At 46.0% G+C, this 13838-nt stretch overlaps 1 protein-coding gene across 2 annotated transcripts in view; it reads left to right on the plus strand.

Annotated features, from left to right (window-relative positions):
* The window catches only part of edaradd (EDAR-associated death domain), a 61457-nt gene that overhangs the window by 26707 nt on the left and 20912 nt on the right, over nt 1–13838 (plus strand). For both annotated transcript variants that reach the window (XM_041208673.1, XM_041208682.1), the window contains exon 2: nt 13375–13430. In XM_041208673.1, the coding sequence (XP_041064607.1) occupies nt 13375–13430 (56 nt within the window). The remainder of the gene's footprint in view (nt 1–13374; nt 13431–13838) is intronic.

Genomic DNA, 13838 nt, shown 5'->3' on the forward strand with positions numbered 1-13838 from the left:
GTGGCAGAATGATGAACAGCTGCCAGCCATACTAACACCATGTCTATAAGAATGAGGACAGAAACTAGGGGCAGAATTTTCTGCATGACATGCGGGGGGGCAGGCCCTGCACGTCAGCGCATAAAATGACGCGCGGTGACTATACCGCGCCCCATTGCGATATTTCACTGGGCAGGCGCATGATGAAGTTTGACACACGCCCGCCATTAATTAATGGGCTAGTTAAGGCCCTTAAATCGTCAATCAACGTTGAATTTCAGTCACCCATGCGATCTTCGGGTCAGCACACGGATGCAATGAGCAGGCAGGTAAGAGACTTTTTAATCAAACTCATCCATGGGCGGGATAAGAGGGCTCAGTGGGGTTGTCAATCTGGTCTGTGAGTATTATAAGTTTTTTAAACTTGCCTGTGTGATCTGTAGCAGTTCAGAATGAATTCCAGCAGCTTTCTGTGTACTTTGAACCTTCAGGTCAGCACTCTGCTGTCAGTAATCTTTATCAGGCCTGAAGCTTTCTGGAGGCCCTCCTTTAGCCTGGTTATAGGTTCTGACCTGTCCACTGGAGGCAGCTCCTCTGAGGAGGGAGGGATAGAATAAGGAGGAGGCCGGGAGTGCACAATCAGCCTCCAGGGGAGCCACCTTTGGGAGTACAGGTGCATGCACAAGGAGTGCAGGGCTAAGAGGTAGTCCAAGGCAGAAGGGGCCGCAGAAGATGCCACTATCCTGCTGCCAGGGTATACAGGCAACAAAGCAGCTACCTCAATATGACTGAGGTTCAGTGCCGAAGGAGGCTCCGATTGTCAAGGGAGACAGTCAACTGTCAGATGATTGGCCCTGAGATCTCTCCTAACTGTGTGGATGGGCACCCCATGCCAGTGGCTCTGATGGTCACAGTTGCCCTCAACTTCTATGCCTCTGGTTCCTTCCAGGGCTCAGTGGGTGATCTTTGCAATGTCTCCCAATCAGCTGTCCACATTTGTGTCAAGTAGGTCACAAACACTCTGTTCAGGCATGCATTGACCTTCATCCACTTCCGCTAGGACCAGGCAAACCAGGTACAACGAGCCAGAGGCTTCACGGCCATTGCTGGCTTCCCCCGCATCCAGGGTGCAATAGACTGCACATGTGGCCATCAAGGCACCAGCAGGTGAGTCTGGTGCCTTCTTCAACAGGAAAGGATTCCAATCCATGAATGTGCAGATAGTGTGTGACCACAGGATGCTGATTCTACAAGTCTGTGCCAGGTACCCAGACAGCTCCCATGACACCTGTATCCTCAGACACTCCCTGGTGCCAGGGCTCTTCAGTGTTCCGGCTCGGCTTGATGGTTGGCTGCTGGGTGACAGAGTTATCCCTTCAGAAGGTGGCTCATGACGCCTCTCCGCCATCCAGTAGCAGAAGCTGAGCAGCAATACAATAGGAGCCACGCCTCCACAAGGGCTGTGGTGGAGGGAGCCATTGGTCTTCTCAAGATGCGCTTCCGATGCCTGGATCTTTCAGGGGCGCACTCCAGTACCCCCCAGATCGTGTGTCGGTGATAGTAGTTGCATGCTGCGCTCTCCACACTCTTGCGCTGGAAAGGGGGGACGTAGTGCACGATGAAGACATTAATGCAGTGGATGCAGCTGCACATGATGAATCCAGCACTGATTCTGAGGGTGAGGAAGGACAGGGGAATGATGAGGGGCTAAATGCTGACCCAGGACTACACCAAGGAGACAGGGACACCTGGGAGACTTTAATCTAACGAACCTTCAGCTAGCTCCACACAAATGGATCAGCAGGACCAGCCTTGCCTGGTGCTTCCATACTCGCCACTTAAGTGCTAAACTGCCAGGTCATCAGCTGCAACTAAGGGCTTTGGACATAAACTTCAATGTCCACTCAAACACTCATGACATGTATGTAAAACATACAAATGCAGAACAAAGGAGCCACCCTCAGCCATGATAACACATCTGGTTTTAATTTTCACCAATTCAAAGTCAAAACAAAATGTTATTCAAGCAGAAACAAATAATAGATCCCTAACCCAAGGCCAACACAAAAACACCAGTGAGAAACCTGTGGTGTGCCTAAGGCGCCTTATGCTTATGATGACGGGTGCTACATCGCTCAGAATGGCATCTGAGATAGCCTGCTGACTATGCTGTCCTGTTGGCCTCAATGACCTTGGCAGTCGTCCTCTGGCCCGTGGAGCCTGTGCTGGGCCCGCCTGGGAGGGATCTGCCAGGTCCACAGCTGGCATCTCCCCAGTTGTCGCAGCCTCACCTGATGAAGCGGTCACTGGAAGAGGGGCGGAACAGCTACTGCTCTCATCCGGAGCGCAGCGAGAGGAGCCTGCAGATACGACAGGCAGCTGCTCCGCCAACGTGATGTTGCCCCACACCTCCCTGCCCACCATCGATGGATGGGCAATGAGCTGGGAATCTTGAAGCCCACACCATCTCCCACATTGGCAATGATCAGCTGTGGCCACTGGCGCTGTGAGGGCCTGTAGGTCCAAGCATAACCCCAGGCGAACCTGTTTTTCTCCTGGAGGCCTCTCCCCACAAGATTCACCACTCTCTCTAAGGAGGATGCATGACGCTCTGCCTTAAGTCTCATTGCATCAGTGATGCTTCGCGTGGACTCCTCCACCACAGACACCAAGCGAAGCATAGTCTCATGTAACACTCCCAGATGCTCCCGCACACCCGGCCGCATTTCCTGCAGCTGCTGCGTCGCGGACGACTCCAGGGGCACATCATCACGCACCGACTGAGCATGCCTGGTCCCCTGCAGTCCTCCAATCGGCACTCTCTGTCTCTGCCAGCTCCTCCAGCGATTGTGAAGTGCCATCTCCGCTGTGCCCTGGGACACTAGCCGATGTTGCAATGCCCACCAAGATGCTAGTATCTGCACTGGTGCCTTCCTCGCAGAAATGGTGTGGTGCAGGTAACACTTGAGGGCCCTCAGGTGTGAGAGAGGACATCTGGAATTCCTCCTAGCGGACAGGCTCTGATGATGCTGAAATTAACAACAAGGACAGTGGATCAGTTAGCGTGCACACAGTGATACACTTCATCCCTTTCCCCCTGGCTCATTATGCGCTCAACCTTCCAGGACCAATGGACACGATTATTAGCGGGGTGGCAAATAGTCAAGAGGATACCCTTACATTACAGGCGGATACCGACGGGCTGGTCAGATGGCCTTAGGAATGCCAAATGGAATGTTATGTGTATAAGTGTGAGGTGCTGCGCTTGGGCAAGAGAAACAAGACACGGGAATACACGAGGAATGGTAGGGCCGTGGAAAGTAAGGAGGATCAGAGAGACTTTGCTGTGCATGTCGACAGGCCTGTTAAGGTAGCGGGACAGGTACGTAAGGTGTTTAAGAAGGTAAATGCCATACTTGCCTTTATTAGCCGAGGAATAGAATACATGTACAAGGAGGTCATGTTCCAAGTGCAGAAAATGCTGCCTAGGCCACAGCTATAGTTCTGTGTGCAGTTGTGAAATGCATTTCACAGGAGGGATGTGATCAGAGTGGAGAGAGTGCAGAAGTCGTTGACCAGGATGCTGGCTGGGCTGGAGAGTTTGACTTATGAGGAGACATAGCATAGACTGGGGTTATTTCCCCTGGAACAGAGGAGATTGAGGGGTGACATTATTGAGGTTTATAACATTATGAGGGGCATAGATAGGGTCGACAGAAAGGAACTTTTCCCCTTGGTGGACAGATGAGTAACCAGGTGGCATAGATTTAAGGGAAGGGGCATGAGGTTGACAGGTGATGTGATGAATAACTTTTGCACACACACTGTGTTGGGAATGTAGAACGCACTGCCTGAAAGGGTGGTGGACACAGAAAGCCTCCTAACATGTAATAAGTATTTGGATGTGCAATTGCGATGCCATGGCATACAAGGCCATGGGGATAGTGGTGGGAAATGGGATAAGGCGACTTTGGAAGGTGCTTGACACGCGCATCTTCAAAGGGCTGAGGGACCTTTGTCTATGATCCACACCTCTGACTCTATCACTCTGTGACCGAGGAGTGTTACAACAATAACAAATCAAACAATCATCAGTGCTATGGATGTTGCGAGGACATAGCGGATGTCACTGTTGGCCTCAAATACCTGGCTATTCCACCCCAGCCTCACCAACACGGGTTGACCTGGGCACACGGCGCTTCTCAAGCTCCAGGGCCACCTGCTCGAAATGGTTTAACATCATGAGCTGGGCCTGGCCGCCTCCAGTCCTCGACTGCTCACACGCATTGTGAGCATTCTTCACTTGAAAAACAGAGACCACCATTCATTGCGGCAATTTGTACAGGGACTCCGCGCGCGCACGCCGCACCCCAACCACAGTGGCCCATATCAGGCCTCCAGTGACTCCTCTCCCCACTACTGCTGTCACAAAGACAGTATGCCTGCCCCCAACCCCCCGCAATGGCCATCTTGGACACATTCTGCGTCCATCACTTTAGGAAACACACGATCTTAGCTCTCATAGCAAGGGGACGCAACTACATGCAGTGCCGAGAGCAGCAGAAGGCTCTTGGTCACGAGACCTTGAGGCTCCCCTTCCACAATCTTATCACCATGAATAGGACGTGTGTTGGAGTCCTGAGCATGCACCTAGCTGCATCTCCTGCCCCCAGACTAGTCATGTGCAACTAAGAGCAACACATGGTGTGGGGGAGAACTCATCTCCTCATGAACTACTCAGGCTGAAGTAAGCGTGGGCACTATCTGCTTGCCTACCCAGCATACGAGAAATGCCCAACAAGATTCAATGCAGTCACGACAGTAAGACTTGTGGTGGGGGGGGGTGCGGGGAGGGGGACCCTCAAAGGCTAAGGCTACCTGCTGGGGTAAATGCCCAATGCCAACATGGTACCCTTCCAGAGCACAACAAATTGTTGAAGCGCTTATGGCACTGGATCCAGGTGCGTCGCACCACGTCGTGGGAGCTCACCACCTCTGCCACCTCCTCCCAGGCATGTTTGGTCATGGACGGGGGCCTCCTCCTCCCACCCTGGGGGACTAACACCTCCTGCCGTGCTGCTACCTCCTCGAGGAGGGCAGCAAGGCAGTCATCAGAAAGGTGAAGGGCACATTGGCACCCCGCTGGCTTGCCCTGCTCCTGTGGCAGACCCTGCATCCTGGCCTGCTACTCTGCCCTTCCATCCAGCATGCCCTGTTCAACCAACCTCCTGCGGTGTGACCTGGAAGTGGCCATTGTGAGCAGCCTTATTGGTGGTAGAGGTCACAGGCCTCTTTTGTGTGTTTGAAGTAAACTTGGTGACTTACTGCAGTGCATTCTATAATAGTCACTGTGCACTGTTGGTAGAGGGCAAGGATAGAGTAGAATGGCAGGGAGCCAATCAAATTAATTACTCTGACTTGTAAACTGTTGAGCTTTGTGAAACTGCAATTATTTAGGTAAGTGGTGATTGTTCCATTACACTATAAACAGACTGCTGGGTCACCATTGGACCTGGTGGTCTGTGCACACCTGCCGCAGCCCGCACACTCCCACTATTCACGGGAGTTGGAAATGCGCTGGGTGGGCCTTAATTGGACCGCCCATGCAAAATGGTGGTGCGGCCCCGATCATGGGTGCCAATCGGGTCCTCGCCCGACTGCGGCCACTCCTGCTCTGCCTGCCTGACAGGCAGAAAATTCTGCCCTAGGTACCCTGTGATGAGTGATAAACCACCTGACCTCTTAAAGTCTTTGCATCATATAAAAGACTCAAATCAAAAGTGTAATGGAACAATCACCTAAGTAACAGCAGTTTCACAACACTCAAAGCTCAACAATTTACAAGACAGGGTAATTAACTTGATTGGCTCCCTGCCATTCTACTCTCGCCCTCTGCCAACAGTGCACAGTGACAATTATAGAATGCAGTGCAGTAAGTCACCAAGTTTTCAAAAACACAAAAGAGGCCTGTGATCTCTACCACCAATAAGAGCAAGAGCAGCAAGATCATGGGGACTCCATTTCCTTCAAGCCAGAAGGCCTGACATGGACAAATATTGTCATTGATTCATCACTGGGTCAAAATCCTGGGATTTCTTGGCCTTCACCAGTGTGCGAGCACCATCACTAGAAGGATTGCAGTGGCTCATTGAAAGTACCACCACCATATTCTCAGGGCAGTCAGGATGGACAACAAATATAGCTTAAGAACAAAATATAGCTTGCCAGCATTGTCCACATCTGGAGATTTTTTCTTCTAAAAGGTTCAGTTTATATAGGATTAATCATAGATTAAGGTATATAAGCCATTTAGACTATTGATTAGAATGGTTCTTAATTTGAAGTATCAAATAGTCCAACTATCACAGGCATTAGTTTCATTATTTTCACGTGTTACATTAGCCTTGTGACAATAAGTTAACGTCTGGTCCTATGTAGTTCTTGCCATTATGATAGATAGGGTTGGCAACTGTGATTAAATGTATACCTGGAGGTTTCATCACATGACTCCGCCCCCATACTCTAGCCATTAATCAACCAACACATCCATCCTTGTGACATACTGCCTTCCTGTGCCAATTGGAAAGCAAAAAAGACTCAATACCTAATTGAGCCAAACAGCCTTTCCCCTGATTTTCAATATTTTTATAAAAACAAAAAAACTGCGGATGCTGGAAATCCAAAACAAAAACAAAAACAGAATTACCTAGAAAAACTCAGCAGGTCTGGCAGCATCGGCGGAGAAGAAAAGAGTTGACGTTTCGAGTCCTCATGACCCTTCGACAGAACTTGAGTTCGAGTCCAAGAAAGAGTTGAAATATAAGCTGGTTTAAGGTGTGTGTGTGGGGGGCGGAGAGATAGAGAGAGAGAGGTGGAGGGGGGGTGTGGTTGTAGGGACAAACAAGCAGTGATAGAAGCAGATCATCAAAAGATGTCAACGACAATAGTACAATAGAACACATAGGTGTTAAAGTTAAAGTTGGTGATATTATCTAAACGAATGTGCTAATTAGGAATGGATGGTAGGGCACTCAAGGTATAGCTCTAGTGGGGTTTTTTTTTATAATGGAAATAGGTGGGAAAAGGAAAATCTTTATAATTTATTGGGGAAAAAAAAGGAAGGGGGAAACAGAAAGGGGGTGGGGATGGGGGAGGGAGCTCACGACCTAAAGTTGTTGAATTCAATATTCAGTCCGGAAGGCTGTAAAGTCCCTAGTCAGAAGATGAGGTGTTGTTCCTCCAGTTTGCGTTGGGCTTCACTGGAACAATGCAGCAAGCCAAGGACAGACATGTGGGCAAGAGAGCAGGGTGGAGTGTTAAAATGGCAAGCGACAGGGAGGTTTGGGTCATTCTTGCGGACAGACCGCAGGTGTTCTGCAAAGCGGTCGCCCAGTTTACGTTTGGTCTCTCCAATGTAGAGGAGACCACATTGGGAGCAACGAATACAGTAGACTAAGTTGGGGGAAATGCAAGTGAAATGCTGCTTCACTTGGAAGGAGTGTTTGGGTCCTTGGACGGTGAGGAGAGAGGAAGTGAAGGGGTAGGTGTTGCATCTTTTGCATGGGCATGGGGTGGTGCCATAGGAGGGGGTTGAGGAGTAGGGGGTGATGGAGGAGTGGACCAGGGTGTCCCGGAGGGAGCGATCCCTACGGAATGCCGATAAGGGGGGTGAAGGGAAGATGTGTTTGGTGGTGGCATCATGCTGGAGTTGGCGGAAATGGCGGAGGATGATCCTTTGAATGCGGAGGCTGGTGTGGTGATAAGTGAGGACAAGGGGGACCCTATCATGTTTCTGGGAGGGAGGAGAAGGCGTGAGGGCGGATGCGCGGGAGATGGGCCGGACACGGTTGAGGGCCCTGTCAACCGTGTCCGGCCCATCTCCCGCGCATCCGCCCTCACGCCTTCTCCTCCCTCCCAGAAACATGATAGGGTCCCCCTTGTCCTCACTTATCACCACACCAGCCTCCGCATTCAAAGGATCATCCTCCGCCATTTCCGCCAACTCCAGCATGATGCCACCACCAAACACATCTTCCCTTCACCCCCCTTATCGGCATTCCATAGGGATCGCTCCCTCCGGGACACCCTGGTCCACTTCTCCATCACCCCCTACTCCTCAGCCCCCTCCTATGGCACCACCCCATGCCCACGCAAAAGATGCAACACCTGCCCCTTCACTTCCTCTCTCCTCACCGTCCAAGGACCCAAACACTCCTTTCAAGTGAAGCAGCATTTCACTTGCATTTCCCCCAACTTAGTCTACTGCATTCGTTGCTCCCAATGTGGTCTCCTCTACATTGGAGAGACCAAACGTAAACTGGGCGACCGCTTTGCAGAACACCTGCGGTCTGTCCGCAAGAATGACCCAAACCTCCCTGTCGCTTGCCATTTTAACACTCCACCCTGCTCTCTTGCCCACATGTCTGTCCTTGGCTTGCTGCATTGTTCCAGTGAAGCCCAACGCAAACTGGAGGAACAACACCTCATCTTCCGACTAGGGACTTTACAGCCTTCCGGACTGAATGTTGAATTCAACAACTTTAGGTCGTGAGCTCCCTCCCCCATCCCCACCCCCTTTCTGTTTCCCCCTTCCTTTTTTTTCCAATAAATTATAAAGATTTTCCTTTTCCCACCTATTTCCATTATATAAAAAAAACCCCAACTAGAGCTATACCTTGAGTGCCCTACCATCCATTCCTAATTAGCACATTCGTTTAGATAATATCACCAACTTTAACTTTAACACCTATGTGTTCTATTGTACTATTGTCGTTGACATCTTTTGATGATCTGCTTCTATCACTGCTTGTTTGTCCCTACAACCACACCCCCCCCCACCTCTCTCTCTCTCTCTCTATCTCTCCGCCCCCCACACACACACCTTAAACCAGCTTATATTTCAACTCTTTCTTGGACTCGAACTCAAGTTCTGTCGAAGGGTCAGGAGGACTCGAAACGTCAACTCTTTTCTTCTCCGCTGATGCTGCCAGACCTGCTGAGTTTTTCCAGGTAATTCTGTTTTTGTTATCAACTGGAGTATGGTGCTCAACTCTGGGCACCACACTTTAGGAAGGATATCAAGACCTTGAACAGGGTGCAGATTTACTAGAATGGTACCAGCTATAAGGGACTGTGGTTATGTAGAGAGACTGGAAAAGCTGGGGTTGTTCATCTTAGACCATAGAGACTTAAGAGGAATTTTGACAGATGTATTCAAAATCATGAATGGTTTTGATATAATAAATAAGAACAAACTGTTTCCAGTGGCAGAAGAATTGGTAAACAGAGGACACAGATTCAAGGTGCTTGACAATAGAACCAGAGGCAACATAAGGAAACATTTATTTGCACAGCGAGTTGTGGTCTGAACTGAACTGCCTAAAGGGGTGGTGGAAGTAGATTCAATAGTAACAGGGATGTGGGGAAACAGCAGGGGAGTGGTATTAATTGGATAACTCCACCAAGGAGCCAAACAGAATAGCCTCTTTAATAAAAGCAAAAAACTGAGGATGCTGGAAATCCAAAATAAAAATAAAAATACCTGGAAAAACTCAGCAGGTCTGGCAGCATCGGCGGAGAGGAACACAGTTAACGTTTCAAGTCCATATGACTCACAACAACAGAACTGTTGAAGAGTCATATGGACTCGAAATGTTAACTGTGTTCCTCTCCGCCGATGGTGCCAGACCTGCTGGTTTTTCCAGGTATTTTTATTTTTGTTTTGGCCTCTTTCTGTGCTGTATTATTCTATGTTTCTCTAAGAAATGAGTGGTAAGGAATTGGGGAATGATCCAGTGACATGATCCAATCAACAACAATCTGGGAAATGGCATTTTATTGTTCTGCAATATTACCTCTGTTCCCATTTAGAGGAATCTTCTGACACATCAATGTTAGCAAGTATTATGATTATGTCCAGGTCAAAACGAAGACAACTAGGAGAAATTCAGAGGAAGATAGTTTACCAAGAAGAAGACAATTGTATCATTACAAAAATAACATCTATCAGACATAATATTGCAAAGGCTTCAGACTTCTGTATGCAATATCTGAGCACAAGTATGCATCCTGTAAAAGTGACTGAATTATTGGATGATCACTATTACAGCTGGAGCTCTCATTGGAAAGATGAAACAGTTCTGATGAGTTTTACCTAAAATATTTTTCTTTTCATACACTGACTGACCCTATGTATATTTTCAGCATTTCCTCTTCTTAGTTCAAACTTTCAGATTTTTTATTTTTGTTTAAATTGCTTATTTGCTCACTGACACCTACACTTCTCAATAAGCTAACAGTTTCTGAAAATTAAGACACTTTTACAGGATGCATACTTGCAATCAGGTGCTGGAACTATGTGGCTGAATCCCATTTAATAGTGTGGCTGGTAAATGCAATTTTTGTAACGTTGTAAGCACAGTACTCACTGAGTTCTCAAATGTCTTGCCCTGAAGCTTTAATTCATTACTCTGACAGCACAACACAACATCAATCATGCAGAAGATTTATAAAATAATTCTGTGGAACAACTCCACACATATTATCAAACCTCTATTTTCAGAGAAATGGAAATGTCAAACCATCAGAATCACCCTGGGGCGAGCATTAATCATCATTCTCTTCATATATGATGAACTGCAAAAACCTTATATAAAAATGAAGGAACACAGAGATCTTCAGGTTGCAGCGTGAAAAGATATTTGCATTTGCTTCATGGACATTGGTTCAGTTATACCTGAAAGAGGCTTTAAGCAGATTTATTTTAAACTAGGAGAAAAAGTCTTAAGCCCTAGTTTTGCAAAGGCCATGCCTAATGTGAATGAATCTGTGGTGGAGGCAGGATCCCTTTAATGACACAAAATCATTACAACATGGTAGGAGGTCACTGGCCTATCAAGGCCATGCCAGCTCTTTGTAAAACAATCCAGTCAGTCTCAAATTCCCCGTTCTATCCCCATAGCCCTGCAAGTTTATTTCCCTATAATATTTATGAGGTTACTCTCTTCCTAATTTTAATACAATCTATGTGTGTGAAAATCTGGCACTGTAAGCTTGACCAACAATTCAATTGACTCAAGATTGGGCAATATGCAAACTAGCTGTTCCTAAATAGATGTTGCTTTCATGAAAGCAGGAAGAATATTTGGTGTGCCCAAACTTCTACTTCCAATTGGAGAACACTCACTAGCTGCAGAAAAAAAGATGCCAGATCAACATTGAATGTCTGCAAATAATCAAAGAATGAATGCCGTGTTACTAATGATAAATATATAAAGCTGACTGTTGAATTTAAATATTCAAGAGGAATAGCAGGAAAGCAGAGCATATGATTAATAACAATCATACATTCATCATGGAAAATGCCAACCACACTTCTTAAAATTTATGTTCACCTAGGTTCAGTGAGGAAACTTGGCGTAATAAAACCTAAGGAGCAAGCATTGGGTCAACATTATGGTGACAGTAGTCAAGTAAAAGTGTGAGAATACACACAATCATAAAGATTTACATAAATCTATAGAAGGAGAGCATTTTACAGTGTAGACTATAGAACAATAGTCTTATGGTTACCAAATGCTAAGACCTTTATCACTCGTTGGAAATTTTGGCTCATCAAAGGGACCTAATGCCTATTTCAAGCATGGGCTCTGATCACCCCCCTTTTTCTGCCTTTACCAATATGGCAGGCTGTGCACTTTCAACCTGTCATGTCATTGTGCTTTTGTAGTGATACAAAATGCCATCATGCTGACATGTAGATTCACAGGGACAAATTACTGCCAGATTCCATGGCCCACCCCTACTTGCAATTCCTTCATGACAAGATGCTCCCAGGCCTATCTCCTGAATAGCTATCTGATGTATGTATGCAGAGGTCAGAGCAAGGCAGAAGAAAATAAACTCAGAAGAGAGGCATGAATTGGCATCACCTTCCCTGTGTCCAGTAAAACTGTAGAAACTCCTATGTTTGAACATGATGGACTATATAGTCGATGTGATTACGGGATTCTAAAGCAGTTTAGTCTCTGAATTTTGTCTTTGAACGTTATTTATCTTCGAATTTTGCTTACTATCATTGTCACATTGCTAAAGGTTGACATAAGTAGCTTTGATGATTGAGAATTGATTTTGTTTTTCTCCTACCCATTCCTAGGTCAAAGCAATTTGTCTTAGAGTTTACCTAAACTTAGAATTTAGGTAAGGAACATAGAAACAGAGTAGGTCATTCAACTCCTTGTGCATTTATGCCATTCAGTTAGATCATGACTGATCTGTATCTTAACTCCATCAATCTGCCTTAGTTTTTCATCCCTTAATACCCTTGCCCAAAAAAAATTAATCAATATCTGTTTTAAAATGTTCAATTAATCCAGCTCAACAGCTTATTGGGAGAGGAAGTTCTTGGTTTCCACTACCCTTTGAATGAAGAAGTGCTTCCTGACATCACTCCTGAATGGCCTAACTCTAATTTAAAGGTTAATACCCCCTTGTTGTGGACTTCCCACTAGAGGAAATAGTTTATCTTTATCTACCCTATCAATTCTATTAATTAACTTAAGCATCACAATTTGATCACCTCTTAATCTGCTAAATGCAAAGGTGTGCAAGTCTCATTTATTCAGTCTGCTCTCATAATTTAATCCATTTACAACAGCCCCCCCGCCCACCACCCCCAAACCACCCCATTATCATTCTGGTGAACCTATGCTGTACTCCTTCCAAGACCAGTACATCCTTCCTGAACTGACTGCAGTACTCTAGATGGCATCTAACCAAGTCTCATTATAGCTGTAACAGAACTTCCATCCTTTGTTTTCCAGCTTTCTTGAGATAAAAGCCAACATTTCATTAACCTTTTAAATTACTTTTCTGCTTTTCCACTTGCTTTCACTAATTTCTGTCGTTGAACCTTTAAACATCTCTACTCCTCCATTGTTCCATTTAGAAAATACTCTGATCTAACTTTCTTGGGCCCAAAGGAGGATGATCTTGTATTTACCCATGAAAATTGTGTTATAGTTATTTTTAATTTATGTATTTTCCTAGTTTTTGTTGCACCACTGGCCTGCCCAAGGTCAGTTAGAAGGCCTTATTCAATCCTCCAGTAGTTTTACTGCAATAGTGGCCTTAGAAATTAGGGATCCATTCTCTTGGATCTTTTTTCCCTACCTGTGTGTAAGGTCTTTGGCTTCCCTCACCACCCCCTGAGACTGAGTGGGTGAGATTAATATAATGCGCTCAATTCCAATATGTTGCATTGAAGGAGTGTTCATAAATTGTATGCATTTATTTTCTTATTATATGCTTCACAATTATGGCATCTCATTTTGTGTAATATTATGTAGATTACTCTTTTTTTTTGATGGACTGTTGTTGTGTTTCTCCTTTTAACAGGAGAAGTAGCCAGAATTCCAGTTGAGGATACAGATCCTAGTGTTCCTGCAGAAATGGTATGACTAATCTGCACTTTGTAAACCTTTTCAAGGGCTTGAATGACTATAGTGTATTAATCATGATGCTTCTGCTTATTTTATTTACTTGCCCTGGCATTGAATCCTCAAATTCCTTAATTTTTGCAGCAAACAGCCACTTGAACATGAATAAAATTTGCATCTACAATATTGTGGCAGTGCTATATTATTTCAGGCATGCTTTTACAAGTGTAAAGCAATAGTATTGACAACATATTTCAATCTTTTTGTAAAAGTGTTCATTCTCATTAGCTAAGATCAATGGTGCGGTAAAAACAAAAAACTGCGGATACTGGAAATCCAAAACAAAAACAGAATTACCTGGAAAAACTCAGCAGGTCTGGCAGCATCGGCGGAGAAGAAAAGAGTTGACGTTTCGAGTCCAGG

Source organism: Carcharodon carcharias, chromosome 2 (assembly GCF_017639515.1).
Source record: "Carcharodon carcharias isolate sCarCar2 chromosome 2, sCarCar2.pri, whole genome shotgun sequence".
Lineage (NCBI taxonomy): Eukaryota > Metazoa > Chordata > Chondrichthyes > Lamniformes > Lamnidae > Carcharodon > Carcharodon carcharias.